General features: G+C 62.2%; 2 protein-coding genes across 2 annotated transcripts; both read right to left on the minus strand.

The window, feature by feature from the left end:
- Nucleotides 1-11: 11 nt before the first annotated feature.
- On the minus strand, nt 12-6,897 carry B4GALT2 (beta-1,4-galactosyltransferase 2). Its single transcript, XM_062004244.1, has 7 exons — nt 6,739-6,897; nt 4,081-4,467; nt 3,500-3,735; nt 3,234-3,424; nt 2,875-2,997; nt 1,797-1,901; nt 12-1,686 (listed from the first exon to the last, which is right to left on the minus strand). Exons 2-7 carry the CDS (start codon nt 4,394-4,396, stop codon nt 1,536-1,538), a joined length of 1,122 nt encoding a protein of 373 aa, XP_061860228.1. The 5' UTR covers nt 4,397-4,467; nt 6,739-6,897; the 3' UTR covers nt 12-1,535.
- A 3,274-nt stretch (nt 6,898-10,171) lies between these two features.
- Nucleotides 10,172-16,527, minus strand: ATP6V0B (ATPase H+ transporting V0 subunit b). Its single transcript, XM_062004061.1, has 8 exons — nt 16,337-16,527; nt 13,437-13,485; nt 12,898-12,981; nt 12,395-12,472; nt 11,720-11,789; nt 11,350-11,401; nt 10,846-11,036; nt 10,172-10,485 (listed from the first exon to the last, which is right to left on the minus strand). Exons 1-8 carry the CDS (start codon nt 16,401-16,403, stop codon nt 10,459-10,461), a joined length of 618 nt encoding a protein of 205 aa, XP_061860045.1. The 5' UTR covers nt 16,404-16,527; the 3' UTR covers nt 10,172-10,458.
- Nucleotides 16,528-16,618: the final 91 nt, after the last annotated feature.

A 16,618-nucleotide genomic window follows, 5' to 3' on the forward strand; every position in this document is an offset into this window, starting at 1 on the left:
GGCTGTGTCCCGCTGTGCCCTTCTTTGGGGACCTTGGGGAGGTGAAGGGTTGGAGAGTGAGGGACCATGTGCCATGGGTGCAGCTTTTTCTTCCTTGGATGCCTGTCCTGCCACTGAGCATGGGCACTAGTGAACCTTCCCTTGCACCTACAAAACCAGCAGAGGTTGGGGTGCTGGCTTGTCCCTGCTAGGGGACAGCATTGCCCCCAGAGTGTGGGGGGGAGCAGCAAATGCCCATGGCACAGTGAGGGCAGCCGGCCATGCCCTGGGCACACTGTAGGGCTGGAGGCCCGCCAACCCATGCTGAGCAAGGCAAGGGGTCGTGCCTGGAGGTGTTAGCCACCAAACCCTGGCGATACTGAAACTGCCTCATCTCCTGGTGATTTTCTCCCCAGCCCAGCTCCTTGACCCCCACAACCTTTTGAAACTTTTATTAAATACAAAAAGCCCGGTCTGTGTGACCGAACGCTGCATTCAACGTACGCTGAAAAAAAGGGTCAGACATTCAAATGTACAAAAGTCGCCGGTGCCCCCCTGCCCGGGTGTGCTGCCCCACTCCCAACCCCACTGTCCTGGCCCCACCGTGGGGTATGGGGAGTGTTGGGGCTCCCACTCCCTTGGAAGGGGGTGCAGGGTGCCTACCCTGCACAGCCCCTGACTCTTCTTGCCTGCAGCCCCCCTGCCCCAAGCCTGGAGGGGGGAAGCCAGAGAAGGGGGAGACACCGCAATGGCCACCTAACCGCCTGTGGGGCACCTGGAGGGAACCGTGGGGCAGCCCCTCTCCCTGTGCCCACCCTTGCCAAGAGGGGCTGGGGGGGTTCAAATGAGTCCCTTCCCCCCCTCCCCAGCAGGGTGAGCAGGGGAGGGCAGGCGGAGGCAGGGGCTGCCTTCGGGTGGGGGGGACAGGACATAGCTGCCACCCCCCTCCCCGGGGAAACTGAGGCACAGTGAGGGGCGATCGCTAACTGGAGGTCTCTGTTTGGCAGAGCTGAGACAGGGCCCGGCTCCAAGCACCACACTAAAGCAGAGGAAGACAGCGAGCCACTCTGCGTGCCCAGCAGCACGGGCAGCATCCTCGCCCTGATCCTGCCTGCTCTGGGGGGGTCTGGGCTGCTCCCCCCTTCCCCGGCTGGGGCAGCAGCAGCTCCGGCACTGGTGAAGGGGGAAGCCTGCACCCCACTTCTCACAGCGCCGCTGGGGACCGCCCCCAGCTCTCCCAGAGCTGCCAGATGTCACTCCCCCAGCCCCGGAACTGCCACGGGCAGGGGGCTGCCGGCCAGGGCTGGGGCCGCCCCCTCCCTCCGCGCCGGGAGCCGAGCTCGTCCGCCAACACACCGAGTATGGGGCGGGGGGTTCCTGCAAACACACGCGTGGGGACGGGGACAGAAATCCTGGGGAGCGAGGGGTGGCCATCGCTGGAAGGCAGCAGAGGAGGCAGGAAACACCCCCAGTCAGTCCTGGCTCTGGAGCCGGGGGCAAAACCCGCCGTGCCCAGCCAGCCCCGGGCACTCGGGCGGCTCTGCCGGCGGCCAGCACTAGCCCCGGGCCAGGCGGGGGGGCGGCCGGCCGATCTCCACCGTGATATTGGTGTACATGGGCTGGCGCGAGACCTCCACCAGCCGGTACTGCAGCGAGCTGATCCCGTCCCGCTTCATCGTCATTTTGGTGTTCTGGATCTTGGTGAATCTGGCGGGAAGGGGAGCGGGGCTGAGGCGGGGGGCGCCGGCCGTGTGGAAGCCCACGGAGCGGACGCGGCGGCGGGCGGCCGGCTGCCCCGGGCCCTGCGGCTCACTCACCTCTGCGGGTTGGGCTCGTTGTGTTTGTCGCGTTCGTGTTTGATCATGCGGTACCTCCCGATGCGGATGTCCGGCCTTGACACTTTCATGCCATTCAGGGAGATGCTGGGAGCCAAGAGCAGTGGGGGATCAGGGTGATGGCACCGAGGTGGGACATTCCCCAGCCCACAGCCCTCCAGGGTCAGCCCAAATAAACCCGTCCCTGCTTAAACACAGCTACACCATGCCAAGATCAGCAAAGCCAGGCCACAGCTGGGCCAGTGCCACAACGGAGGGTGCCTTGTGCCCCACGCCAGAGCGTGCCCAAAGCACCACTCCCTCCCAGTGACCTCCAGTTTCACCCCTGCCGAGCACACGACACCACCCCTCCCTCCCTCCCTCCGCAGCCCCTGCCCTTTACATTCTCAAAATGCCAGTAGCCAGCCCTTCCCCTGAGGCCCTCCCCACACTGTTAAAGGCTGCCTGAAGCTCTTCCACAGCTCCACACGCTGCTTGTTCCCCACATTCAGCCCACTACAAGGGCTGTTTTGCCCGCCCAGCTGTTACAGGCTGCTGTGCTCCGCTGGCTGCTCCCCTGGGCAGGGCTGTGGGGAAATCCACGGGAGATGGCTCCAGCAGCCACCCGAGGCAGGCTGCGTGTGGGGGGACTGGGCTGCAGCTCCGCACGTGGCTGTGCTGCGGCCTGCTGGCTGCCCACAGAAATGCCCGTTTGGCTGCTGAGAAGCCACCACCCAGAAGCTTCCAAGTTCTGTATTCCAGCCCTGGATACTGCCAAGTTCAGCATCCCAGCCCTGGCTTAGCATCCCACAGGCACGCGGAGTCCTTGTCGCAGCTCCTACTGTGACAGACCCCACCACACCACGAGGGTTCAGCCCTGGAAGGAGCCAGTTCGATCCCTGAGGGTCACCAACCCTCATACTGGAGGGTAATTAAATGCCTCCCCACCACGTGGCACGTCCCACGCACGTCCCCCGCAAAGCCAGAGCCCTGCTGCTGGTGAGGATGCCAGGCTGGTGCCCGGCAGGCAGCCCCCAGCACACCGCACGTCAGCCAGCACTGGTGAGGGGTTGGCACCTACCGGTTAAAGATGTCATCATCCTCTCCCCCCCAGCCCCAGTACTCGTTGGGAAAGCCATTGATCTTCAGGAACTGGGACTTGCTCAGCCCGGAGACGCCGCCGAAGTAGCCGGCGTAGGGCAGCCTGCGGGTTGACAGCAAACAGGTCAGCCCCAGGGACAGGCAAGGACAAGGGGACCCCCAGGGACAACCGCCGGCCCTCTCCTGTGTCACCCTCCCTCATAAAGCTCTGCACCCTCTCCCACCCCACGGTTACAATTCCAGCCAGCAACCCCATGCCTCCCCCCAGGTGACAGCCAAGGTTGGTGGCCCCAGAGCCATCTCATCAATGCCACCTCATCCCCAGCTCCTGGCACCCACCTGAACCCAAACTTGTCCATGCCAACGGCAAAGTGCCGCGGCTGCTCGTAGCAGCGGTAGAGGTTGCGGTCGTCCATGGGGATGAGGTCCACGTCACTGAAGATGAAGCAGTCGTACTCTTCGTCGTCCTTGAGCGCCTCCAGGAAGCCCACGTTGAGCAGCTTGGCGCGGTTGAAGGTGTCCTCGCCAAACTACAGGGCAGAGCTCAGTGAGTCCCGCCTGCCCGCCCCGGCCCCGCTGCACCCTCGCCCCTGCCCCCCCCTCACCTGGTTGATGATGTAGATGCCATAAGCCACCTTCTGCCGGCGCAAGATGGGGTGCAGGTAGTGCAGCCAGTACTTGAGGTGGTGCTCGCGGTGCCGGAAGGGGATGAGGATGGCCACCTTCTGCCGGGGCAGGCAGTCTGCAGGGGTGTACTTGCCACCCTGGCGCACGTCGGGGTTCTCCCGCTGCACTCGCTCCATGCTCATGGGAGAGCTGAACTCGATGAGCAGGCGCCCGACTGCAAGAGGGAGGGCAGGGTGATGCCCGCGGGACGGGACACGCTCAGGGTCACGGTCACCTGCCACTCCAGCCAGGCTGGCAGAGCAAACAGCGAGGGGGACCTGCAGGGGGGACCGGCACTGCCGAGGGCAAAGGATGTCCAAAACCTTTCCCAAACAGGGGCAGAGAGACCGGGCGAGCTGCCACCAAAACCTGAAACCAGTTGTCCTGCTACCAACTCCAGGCTGGGGTTTCTCCCTGGCTCCTCCCCCGGGGACCCCCAGGAAGCCCTGCCACCTATGGGCACCCACCTCAGCCCTACGCTCAGAGCCAGAGCCCAACTTCCCCCCCACGCTCATCTCACCTAAGCCAGGAGGTGTCTCCTGGCAGGGCTGCAAGGGCTTCTCGGTGGCGGACTGGTTGGCGCTGGGCCTGGCGCTGGGGGACGGGCCCTCAGCACCAGCCGGGCCATAGCTGGGGACGGTGCCGTTGGGGCGGGAGGAGTTGGAGAAGGGCTGGGCGCGGGACGCGTTCCTGGCGTTGAACCGGCTGAAGAAGTCCAGGTGCTGCGCATAGACGTCGAAGTAGAGGATCATGATGATGACGAAGTGGAGCAGGCAGAGCAGCAGCACGGCCTTGCAAATCCTTTCCAGGGTCACCCCCAAGAGCAGCCTGGTCATCTTCCGGGCACGGGCAGGCGGACATGTGCGCTCAGCGGGGCAGAGGGGCGGCTCCAGCCACGGTCCCGATCCTGCTGAGACACCCCATGCTCAGGACGCTGCCAGCCCGAGCCCCCAGCCCCAGCCTGAGCGACACAGTGCAGGCCTGACACAGAGGTGATGGGCTCTCTGGTCAATATGCCAGAGAGCACTCCAGGGGGGATGCTGTGCTCAGAGCGCTGCTCTGAAGGCACAGCTATGAAGACACGAGAGGTCTCCAGCCCCATGCAGCAAGTCTTCTCCCTGCTTTCCAAAGACAAGACCAGGCCAGACCCATCCCTGTTATCACCTGAGCAAGGGACGGGGATACCTCCATGGGTGCCACAAAGAGGACAGGCCCTTGGAAAAGGCCACACTCTCCAAAAACACGACCAGCCTATGGAGTCACAAGGGCACCGTGCTTGCCCCCACCAGCTATCCCTTTCCAAGGCAGCCACTTCCCTGCTTGTCATCCCACCCCCCAAAGCGGAGCCGGCAGCGAGCACCGTGCCGGCAGGACCCTCCTGGGGCAGCCAGCGGGGAGAGCAGCCGCACAGCCGACAGCGAGATGAGCAGAACGGGATGTCCCAGCCCCCAGGGAGGGGGTCCCTGCCGTGCCCAGCAGGGATTGACTTACAGCCAGTGGTGTGGGTCCTGTGTCCTGCTGCCGGCAGTGAGGCCCCCTGGGAGGCCAGGGGCCGCTGGGAGCCAGGGTCCCCTTATCTCCCACATGACACCTGGAGCAGGGCCAGAGCCCGGCCCCGGAGGCAGCCGGGAGAGTCACCCGGGAGCCCCGGCTGAGACAAACCGTCTGGCCCATCCCAGCCCCGTCACTGCCAGGGCTCGGGCCACAGCGTGACCACGCGCCTCAGTTCCTGCCCCGGTCGCTGCCCCAGCGCCCGCTCTCAGGGGAGATGCCAGGCCAGGGCAAGGCAACTGCGGGGGACGGGCACAAGGGTTCACAAGGCCTTGGAGACGCTGGGACAGGCCAATGTCGCAGCAGGGTCCCCGGGGAAACAGCAGCAGCCGGTTCTGTGGCAAGACCCTCCGGCAGGAGCGCAGCTAGGACCCGAGGGTGCTGGCAACCAGCCCAGGGCTTGCGGCCAGCCCACCGGCAGCTGCCAGCCCTGGCCCAGTGGGGCCCCCCGGGGAGCCACAGGGCATGGAGCCGGCAGTGACGGGGAGCAGGGACTGGAGCCGAGGTCCCCCTGCCCAACCCTGCTCCGGCTGCCCTCTGCCAGCATCAGGGCTGACCCCAGTGGGCAGGGGGGACTGGCAGGAGCCCACCGCACACAGCCAGGTGCTGCACAAGGCTCCCAAGCCCAGTGTCCCGATTGTGTCCACCCTCTCTCTGCATGGGATGAAGAGCAGGGGCAGGGCTCTCCTGACATGTGCCAGCACTCCAACCCCTCATCCAGGTTTTTTCTAGAAAGCAGCCCTCTGGAGAAAAGCTGGCTTTGCTCTTACCTCCCAAACCTCTTCAGGGTCACAATGCTCTGTGACCCTGCACAAGCCTTTGATGTAGGGATTGGCCTGCCCGCAGCACCTGCCACAAACCCTCCCCAAAAACCCTCACAGCAGGCAGCACATGGAGCACAAGGAGCTCGACAGCCAGGCAGGGAGGTGCTTAGGGAGAAATCAGAGCCGGTTTTAGGGACCCTTCGGCAGGGTAGTCCACGAGGCGAGGCAAGAGCGATGCTCGTCGGGAACAAAAGCAAAGCACTCCATCGAGTGCCGGCCACAGGATGCCACGGACATGGGTGGGCTTAAGGACACCCCCTAAGCTGGGGACTATGAAACATGATGTCATCTGTCCCCAACCACAGCATCTTCGTAGGGTGTGAGAGAGCCCAGGAGCAACCCGGGGTCGGGGAGCTGGTCCCCAGGGATTCAGCCTGGTGCAGAGCGTGCCGTAGGGCCGGGGATGCTCATTTACGGGGGGAACGCTGGTCCCTGTGGGCTCCATCCTGCTCCCCACAGGGCAGCCCTGGGCTGGGAGAGGGGAGGCATGGGGGAGCCGACAGCCGCGGGGCCACCAAAGGCCATCAGCTCCCCCTTCACCTCTCTTCTCCCCGCGAAAAGTAGGGCGACACGGTGCACACAGCAAAACCAACCCCCTGCTAATTCTTTCCAGTTCCCAACACACACACACACACATACGCAAACTTATCAAAAAAGAGAGAAACAACCTCAAAAAGAGGCATTTTTCCCGAACCGGGGCGGTGCCGCCCCGAAGCGCCCGGGATCGCATCCCTCGGCTCGCATCCCGGGGCCATCCCCGGCCTCTCCCATCCATTCAGGCCTGTCCGCGCCGCTCCACTCACCGCGGCCTCGGGGCTGCCGCGCCGCCCCGCCGCCGGTCAGCGGCCCCCGCCGCCTCCTCCTCCTCCTCCTCTTCCTCCTCCGGCCCCAGCCGCTGGCCCGCGGGCTCCCATGCCCGGGGCGGCGGGGTGGGGAGGCCCAGCCGGCCGGGCCGCCGCACCGCCGAGAGCCGCAGGGAGACGGGGCCGCGCCCGCACGCCGGCTCCGCCCGCCGCCGCCGCCGCACCGGGCGGGGCCGCCGCCGCCGCCGCCCCGCGCCCCCCGCCCCGCGCCCCCCGCCCGGCCCGGGCCGGCCCGCGGGGACCGGCGCCCGCGGGGACCGGCGGCACCCCCGCACGCACGGCGGGCCGCTCAGCCCTGCGCCCCGGGGACCCCCCGACACCCGCCCCCGGGGACACGGCGAACGGGGCCGCTCGGTGTTTCCGTCTGCCTCTGCTCGCTGCTGCGTGTGCGGCGGCTCTTTCGCAGAGCCACCCGGCCCGGCTCCGGCGTCCCCGTCACGATCTATTTGTGGCTGCTTCCCCCGCCACTTTCCACGTTTCATTGCTAGGAAACACCGAGAATTTCACTGTCTCTCCTGTCACGGCCCCACCGAAGGCTCCTGGGCTGGTCCCACCTGCAGCTCAGCCCACGATGAGCGGTTCTTGCACCGGCCGCAGCCTTTCCCCTCTTGCCAGCAACCCCACAGCGTTTGAGCCCATGGTGAACAGCCTCGAGGCGCCTCTCCATGCCCTACGCTGGCTGCTCAGCTGAGCGAGGGCTTCCATCTGCCCCACAGCAGCTCCCTTTCAGCAGGCAACCTTACAGCAGAGACCTGAGTATCACCCAAACAGCCAGGCCCCACTCCACCCCTGCAAGCAAGCCCAGCTGAAAGCCATCCAATTTCTGCCTCCAGCCCCTGGTTCGGCTCATCAGCACGTGGCACTTCCCCTCCCGAGTACTTACAGTCACCAAATCATCTTTCAACTCCTGCTGCACCTAAATGAGACAAGGCAGAAGACACTGCAGCCCCACTTCAGCTTTTTCTCCTTGTGTGAGCAGCAGGTATTTAGCACACCCAAGTCCTAGAAGCCAAGTGCATGCAACTGGAACAAGGCAACGCAGGGCGTGCTCACCTCGCCTCACACACTGCTGGCTGCAGGAGGCAGCCCAGAGGCCGCCCTGGCTGCCGTGAGACAAGCCCTGGTGAGCCTCGTGCCCTCTCAAAGGATCTGTGGGCAAGTCCTGAGCCTCTTCTGCTAAAGCTGTGATAAACGAAGGGATCTGGAGGGCAGAAAAGCACCTTGCAGAGATTCCTAACAGTGGATGGATTTCTGTCCAGGTATGGCAGGGCAGGGCTGGGCTGGGACGGACTCATCTGTGAGAGACAAGTGGGTGAGTCTTTCAAGACAGTTGTTAACCATGAAGATGACTAACCCACACAGCAGCTTCTCTAGCACCAGCACAGGTTCTCAACCACAGGCATCTCCTTCCTGAACGCAGCCCCACAAGTTTAGCATAGAATGGTCAAGGTTGGAATAAACCTTTAGAGCTCATCCAGTCCAACCCCCTGCAGAAGCAGGTTCACCTAGATCAGGTCACACAGGAACATGTCCAGGCGGGTTGGAAAACCTCCAGAGAAGGAGCCTTCACACCCTCCCTGGGCAGCCTGGGCCAGGGCTCCCTCACCTCGTCAGCAAAGGAGTTTCTCCTTGTGTTTAAGTAGAACTCTTTGTGTTCCAGCTCCTCTCCATTACCCCCAGTCCTGTTGCTGGCTACTATAGAAAAAAGGGATGTCCCAACCTCCTGGCACCCACCATGTAGATATTTGTGTCAATGAGGTTCTCCCTCAGTCTCCTCCAGACTAAACAGCCCCAGTTCCCACAGCCTTTCATCATATGAAAGATGCTCTATTCCTCTGAGCATCTTGGTGGCCCTGCACTGGCCTCTCTCCAGCACTTCCCTGTCCCTCTTGAGCTGAGGAGCCCAGAACTGGACACAGGACTCCAGATGAGGCCTCAGCAGGGCAGAGCAGTGGGAGCAGAACCTCCCTTGACCTGCTGCCCACACTCTTCTTTTTAATGGACCCCAGGATGCTGTTGGCCTTCTTGGCCACGAGGGCACGTCCCTGCTCATGTTTGACTTGCTGTCCCCAGCTCTTCCAGGTCCCTCTCCTGCAGCTGCTCTCCCCCAGCCCATGCTGGTACATAAATACAGTATGGGTCAGAGCAGATGGCCCTCCAGCAGCAGCAATGCCAGAGGACATGGGTACAGTCCTCATGGGGAAAACTGATCACACCTACCACCCTTCCCTCAGGGCCTCCTGTTACCTGGGGCAAGCAGAGTGCCTGTCCCAGCCCAGTGGACAGCCAGCACAGGTAGCAGAAGAGCAACAGTCTTCTTCCTGCACTCAGGGCCAAACCCCAGTGCTGTCCCAGGCCACACAGGACCCCGTGGAGCAGAGCTGGGAGAAGCCCTGCAGAAGCAGCTGCCATAGTCCAAAGGCAAAACTCAGTAGGTGTGAACCCTTCTCCTGCTCCAACTGCCCCAGCCTGTTGCATCCAGGTGGGACAAAAAGAGATGGGCAGCCCCAGGTGTGCATTTGCCCTGACACAGCACCAAGGGATTGATCCTTCCCCTGCAAAGGTGTACTGGCAGTACAGCAGGATGAGTGCCCGGTGCTGGATGCAGCAGACGGCAGCATTGGCTCCAGAAGCATCAGCTCCAGCCTCTCTGCAGGGAGAGGGGAGGCAGAAGCACCTTCTTCTTCCCTTCTCCTGAGCAGCAGCAGAGCTGCAGGCCACACTGGCCACAGGCAACTTCCCCCTGCTGCATTCACCACAGCAGAGAGAAGGGAGCAGAGCCAGCACAGAGCATCCTCACCCCAGGACCTCTGCCAGGGCCCTCTGGGATGAGTGGCACTGCAGACTGGAGAGCTTTGGCACCCAGCAAGCCATCACATACAGGAGCTGCTGGCTGGAGGGCAGCTGTGGAAGGGGCCAAAGCTTTGCTCCCCTGCCCTTCTGGTGCTCCCCAGCTGCACAATGGGGCCATAGATACTGTGTATGCTCCCTCTGTGCTAAACTACCTGGCTGGGAGCCGAAAGGCCCAAAGCAGCCTGTGCCTGTGCCTCCAGCACGCCTGGCACAGGGCCGTGCCAGCACTGGTGGGAGCCTGGCAGAGGCAGCATGGAGCTGCCTGCACCAGCAGCCTCCTACCTGCTCTGGGCAGTGAAGTGGAGCTGCATGTTCCCACAGCCCAGGGAGGGAGGCCTCTGGCAGGCTGAGCAGGCAGCAGGGTTAACCCCAGCCAGGGAGCACACCAGGCTCCTGGAGCAAGACAGGGGCTTTGCCAGAGGCGCAGCAGAGAAGCTGTGCAGCAGGGGCTGAGCCTGACTCAACGTTTGCTCTCCTCCAGCCTCTGTGGCAGGCGCAGGGCAGAGGAAGAGCTGCACCCTTGGACAAGAACCATATTTATTTCACAGACACAGAATTGCACTGGTGGTCGATTCTATACACACTGGGGACAGGCAGCAGCAGCAGCAGGGCCCCAGGGGCTGGGCTGGGTCAGGCCACCAGGGCAGGATTCACACGAGAAGTTTGTTTCTTCTGAGTCACAGGCTCTCCCAGCCAGACCCAGCTCCTGCCCCAGGGCAGCTCCTGCACCGGGCATGGATAGAAACATTAAATAACTATATACAGCACCTCCTGGGGCAGGCTGGAACAGGCTGGGTGGGACAGAGCTCAGTTGCCCATTTTTACTTTAGATGTCTGGAAAGAAAGAAGAGAGGTTAGGCCATGCTTCACAAATCCCAGCCCAGCACCCCAGTCCCACCCAAGCACCCCATGAGCTGCAGACAGCTTATCAGCCCCACTAACAGGACACAAGCATCCCACAGGGTGCACCTCAGATGACATTCTCAGTGACAGCTGTTCAGAATGGCGAGCAAAATAGTTCAGGCTACTGCAAACAGGCACAGTGAGCCATGGGGAGAGCTATGTCACTTCAAATCCTGCAAGCAGCCCCCTCGTCCCAATGCTGAGGGTTGTGCTGGCACCCAAGTGTGTCTCCCTGGAGCTGAAGAGCACCCTTGTGAGCACATAAGCCTGGTGGCCCCAGGAGGCAGGTACCTGCAGGATAGCCACGATGACCCCAAACAGCCCAATGGCACTGCCAAAGATCTCCACGATGAGGATCTTGACGAAGAGGCTGGCATTCTGGGCATCAGCCAGGGCAGCCCCGCTGCCCACGATGCCCACGCAGACCCCGCAGAAGAGATTGCATAACCCCACGGTCAGGCCAGCCCCAAACATGGAGAAACCTGTGAGAAGAGCAGAGGGTAACCCACTTCCACCTGCATGGAAGCATAGCTCTGCCATGAGGTGCCAGGAAACCCAGAGCTGCCAAGTTCCAGCTCTCTTGTCTCAGCCCCAGGCCTGTAGGTGACAGCAACCTGCTGCCACTCGAGAGAGGAGCAGTGCTGCTCAGTGCAGGAGGGCCTCCAGAAGGTCACTAAAAAGCCACTTTTTGCCAGAAGAGTCACATGTCCTTCAGACACCTGGGGCAGGCCACGTGCTGGCCAGAAGGCAGAGTGTGTGGCAAGGCTGGCAGCCAGGCCCCCAGGAGATCCTCACCTGCGTGGTAGTTCCGGGCTCCAATCGCCTCTGGGGTGACTGCAGAGAAGGGCTAAGAGAGAGCACAGGGCTGGGTTAGCACAGGCTGGGGTACAGTGATTGTGTGGTCTCTGGGAGAGGGACCCATCCCTCATCTTGGCCATGGCTGGTCCTGATCCCACATCCCTGGGTGGCTTCATGCCACCTGCCCTGTGTGTGCTCCCTCAACTCACCCACCCTCGGGTGTGGACAAGGCCCACTGTACCAGCCCAGGACCTCGCAGTGCCACATTGTGTCCAAAGTGTCCCCAGGGCCACCACTCCCACCAGTGGCCCAGGGCCAGCTGCCCATCCCCAGCGTGGCCCCGAGGCCAGTCCAGGCCCTCCCGTACCTCAGCCATGTTACTGATGACAATTGCCATGATGATCCCATAGATGGCCACAGCCTCGCAGAAAATGATGCTGTGGGAGAAAGGCAAAGCCTGAGCAGTGTGTGAGTCTGACCACAGTGTCCCAGGCTCTGCCCCATCCCAAGCAGCCCCCACCATTTGATGTTCAGCCAGCCAGCCCCCTCCAGAGCCACTGCTGAGCCTGCCCCTCTGCTCCCAAGGGCAGAGGCTGTCCAGCCCACTCACTGCTTTCCTCTCATACCAGTGGGAGCTGTTAGTCACAAAGGCTGGGTGTTGGCTGTGCTGTGCCACCCAAGTAAGCTGTGACAGCCCTGTGGGAAACAGGCCTGGGAACTCTGCCCTCTGCCAGCCTCCTCCTGCTCCTCTGGGAAGGGCTGTGCAAGGCCTGGCCAGGGGAACCCTCACTTGGGGCATCTCAGGGGGTTTGTTCTGAACACACTGAGATCATTCACCGAGTGCTATCACACGGTGACCTTCAAAGCAGCACTCTGGCTCCTTTAGGCTCTTTGTTTTGAAAGCAAAGAGCATCATTAGCCAGCAAGGAAAGAACATTGTACCAGCAGCACCCAGCTAGAGATAGAAGAGGAAGCTCTGCCCCAGGCTGGGACCTGCCCTGCTCAGGCACAGCATGAGCACTGACCCCAGGCCTGTACTTACCTGACCAGGTTCTTGGTTTTGATCCGAGGGGCTTTGACTCCACCACCGATGATGCTGGAGCCCGTGATGTAAATCCCCCTGTGGCAGACAAGGGTGGTTGGTGGAGGGTCTGGCACTCACAGAAGCATTCAATAGGGAAACCAGGATCTTTCAGCTGAGCAAAGAATTGGACACACAGCTGGGGGACACTGTGGACCTGGCCTGGCCACCTCCAGGGTTCAAGTGGTCCCAAGCTCCACCATCTACACCAGTAAAGAGCTACCCATGTACAGCTTGGGCTCAGGGCTACAGCTCCTAGAGAGCTGGGGACATCCCTGCCTCCCCAGTGCTGCTGCAGCTTGTGGGGTGGCCTGCCCAGACCCCCTGGGAGCCCTGCAGCCTGGCCCCACTGCTGCAGTGACCCACACAGCCCCACACTCCTGCATGTGCACTGTTCTGCCCCTGCAGAAGACAACTACCAAGGTGAGACAGCAGGAGTCTGCTGAAGAGCCAGCCCCACTCACCAGGCAGCCCCCACCACAGACAAGGAGATGGCCAGACCAATGCCCAGGTTGCACCACATGAAGGGTGAGGTCTCCGTCAGGAACCTGGAGAGGAAGAAGTGCCCGGAGTTAGCACACAGGCTGAGCCACTCTAGTCACGGTGCACAGCCCCAAAACAGCCAATCATGCAGCCACTAGGTTGGGCACTGCCAGACAGTGGGACACGTGAGGCTCTCTCTGTCAGGCAGCAATGCAGGACCCCCACCTGCACGGCCTGAGATCTTCCTCCCAATCCCCACTGTGAAAGAGAAGCCTGGGCTGGGACAGGGGGTGGGAAAGGTGGTGAGAGCTGCACCAGGACCCCACATGGAGCCAGCCACACACAGACATGAGCTCATCCATCCCACCTCACAGTGAGGAGAGGTCCCAGCCATGGCGGCTCGTGCTCCCGTGGTGCCACGACCACTGCCCATTGCTAAAAAGGCTGTTCTGTGCAGGCACTGCCCAGTGCCCACCTCCTCACACAGCCCTCAGGATGCCAGTATCCACTGGGAACTCACCAGGCCACGTCGAAGCGGAAGCCCAGGTCAAATATTGTGTAGCATATCCCTGGAAAGCAAGAGACACACGTGAACCTTCAGACAGGCACCAACTACCAGCCTGGTGCTGCTGTTTCCTCCCCATCCGTGAAACCCCAGGGCAGAGGCCCAGGAGCACAGCACACCATGAAGGAGGGTTACTGGGAAGACTGGCTCAGGTCTGCAGAGCTGTGGGGCATGGTGCTTCCCATCCTAAAGTCCTGCCCCAGTCATCCCAGCTCTCCCACGTCAGCCCAGGCCAGTCAGCCTGGACCTGCAGCACTCCCAGATCCAGCCCAGCCTTTGCTCAGAAGAGTCACTGTTCCCTGACCTTGCTGGGCTACAGGGGCTCAAAGCCACAGCCCCCTGCCCCAACACAGCCTCCATCCGTAGCAGCCACCAGCTCAGCTCCACTGGAGAGACACAGCAGTGAGTGACCAGCTGTGGGCTTGTCTCTCTCACAGGGGAGGCAAGAGGAGCGAGGCTGTGCCCAGACTAACCATCACAGGCTGCTCCACCACCATCCCATCAGGATCTGTGCCTCTCCCCAGGAGCCCAGCAACACCAGAAGCTGCAGCTACCCCCCAAGCATCCCACTTTCCAAAGCTGTGGACACTCAAGAAGTGAGTGAGCATCTCCCCCAGGCTTCCCCATTCCCAGAGACACTTGGCCTCCCCCTGCAGGCAGGAGACACCCAAGCACAGAGAGAGAGAACCTGAGAATCCAGCCAAGCCCTTCCCTTCCAGGGAGGGGTTACAAGGACAGCCTGCCCCGCTATCTCAGGAGGCTGCCAGACTTGCCTGGATGTGTCCCTGTGTGACCAGAAGGAGGGGAATCTGCTTCAGCAAAGGCTTGGACTGGATAATCCCTAGAGGCCCTTCCAACCCCCTCCCATTGATTCTGTGGTTCCACACTCCCAGTGCTCCCTGGCTTTGCTCTGAGCTTGTGAGCAGCAAACAGCCGCAGGCCAGAAGAGACTCTTGCTCTTTGTGTGGCTTCCAGTGTACAGCTGGAAAAGAAGGTGGCTTGGCCCTCAGAAACAGATAAGCACAGGCAGTACAGCACTGTCTGCTCACCACCAGATAGAGTGAAGGGATGGCTCTGCCGTCGCTGACTAGAACCAGCGCTGTGTGACACCGAGCCTGCATGTGGCTGGCAAAGGAGGAAACAAGAAGAGCTCTGAAATGCCTCAAAGCAGCAAAAAGGGCACTGAACACCTCCCACTGCTCCCCCTCCATGGTGGCACGGGGTGGGGGGAGTGGCAAGACAGCAACGTGCTTTGCCCAAACACAGGAAGCAATAATGCTGCTCCCTCCTCCCAGCTGCAGAGCTGTGGTGCTCCTCTCCCCTGCAGAGCCACACACAAATGAGGAACTGTGCCACCCAGGAGCACGGAGAGAGGCCACAACCCAGCCCACGTGCCTGGTGACCTTCAGGGATGATCTCTATGGTGCTGGGCCTGGTCGGTCTGTGACTTGTGTTTTGGCTTTGGTGCTTGGCTGGCAGAGCAGGAACTGTGCCAGCCAGCCCCAGCTGCCTCCACTCCCCAGGAGTGGTAAAGAAGAGCTTAGACCAGCTGGTAAAGACCAGCTCTGGGCAGATCCTCAGGGCACCTTTCATTTCTTCAAGAACAGGTGTGGCTTTGGATTTGTGTACAACAGAAACAGGGCAAAGGACGCCTCCCTTTGAGCTCTCCCCTGGCAGCCACAAGGACACAGAAGAGCCAGGGCAGCAGGACCAGAGCACCAAAGCAGGGCTCAGGGCAAGGAGAGAAAGCACAGAGAGACACCAGTGCACCAAAGGCAGAGTGAGACCCTTCCTGCCTTCACCAAGAAGCACCAGGGCAGGGGAAGCTCAGAGTGTCTGGGCTCAGCGTATTGAGATTTTCCAACGGCCTCAAGTTCCCAGCACTGCATCTGCACTGGCATGAGCTGCATGATTCACAGAGCCCAGAAAGGGAGCTCAGGGCCCACCACTGGCTTCCTCAGGCCCTGGAGACACGAGGGAGTGAGACACTCTTCCCTTCTGACTTGGTCTTTCCCCTCACTCCAATGCTAAGGCAGGAACCAAGGAGTCCCCAGCCTCTGCCTGTTTCCTGGTCACTCTGCACAGAAAGAGGAAATAGCCAGCAGCTCCAGCATAAAATCTTCCTGCAGTAAATCTGTCCTCAGTACCACTGGGCCCAACACCATCAGCAGCAGAGCCTGGGCTGTCACAAGCTGCAACGTGGCCACGCACCAGCTCTGCCATCATCCACACAAACTTGCCCACTTCCTTATGCCTCACAGCTTGGTGAAGCAGGAGGAGGATCTCCTCTGCCAGGGAGACATCAGCTGTCACAGACTGACACGACAGGCACCTGCCCCTTTATCCCCCCTCACCCACCAGATCCAAACACAGCCCTTGAGCCACACCAGCACCCTCCTGCTCATACACACACAGAGGCAAGGTGCCCGTTGAAGCCGGCCAGGCTGAGAGCTGAAAGCTGTGCATCCAGGGACACCAGAAATCGTCTGGGGTCCCGGCCCCCCGAGGAAGGAGTAGGGGTGGAAGCCCAGAAACGCTGCCGGTGCGATGGCAAACCAGGGGCCAGCCCTCCTGCTTCTGCCTGGGAGCGCCTCAGCCATCGGGCACCGACAACGCCGCTCCCCGTGCCCTCCGCCTGCCTTTTGCCCGCCACGGCATCCCCCCCCAGGGGAGGGAACGGCCGGCAGGGACACACGGCCGATCCACAGCCCCTCCTGCCTCAGTGCCCCAGCCGCGCATCCCGGCCCTGGCACACAACGTTCCCTCTGTCTCCCTCGGCCCTGTCGCGTCTGTGCCCCCCAAGCCTCCTCCGCCCACGGCCCGGCCCGGCCCGTACCCCCAGCCCCGCCGCTTACCGACGCCGAGCATGGTGGTCCAGAAAGCGAGGCCGAGGCCCGAGTAGAGCAGCGCGAGCCCCGTCATGGCGGCGGCACGGAGCGGAGCGGCACCGGAGCGGGAGCGGAGCGGCACCGGAGCGGGACTGAAACGGGACCGGAGCGGAACGGGGCGGCCGCGACCGGGCGCGTCACCTGACCCGCGCGGGACACGTGACCGGAACCGCAGCGCCTGAACGGAAACAGCGCGACGCCACCCCGCTCGCTTATTGGCTGGCCCCGCAGGGAACTACACGGACCACA

The sequence above is a fragment of the Colius striatus genome, chromosome 10, assembly GCF_028858725.1.
Source record: "Colius striatus isolate bColStr4 chromosome 10, bColStr4.1.hap1, whole genome shotgun sequence".
In the NCBI taxonomy this organism is placed as follows: Eukaryota; Metazoa; Chordata; class Aves; order Coliiformes; family Coliidae; genus Colius; species Colius striatus.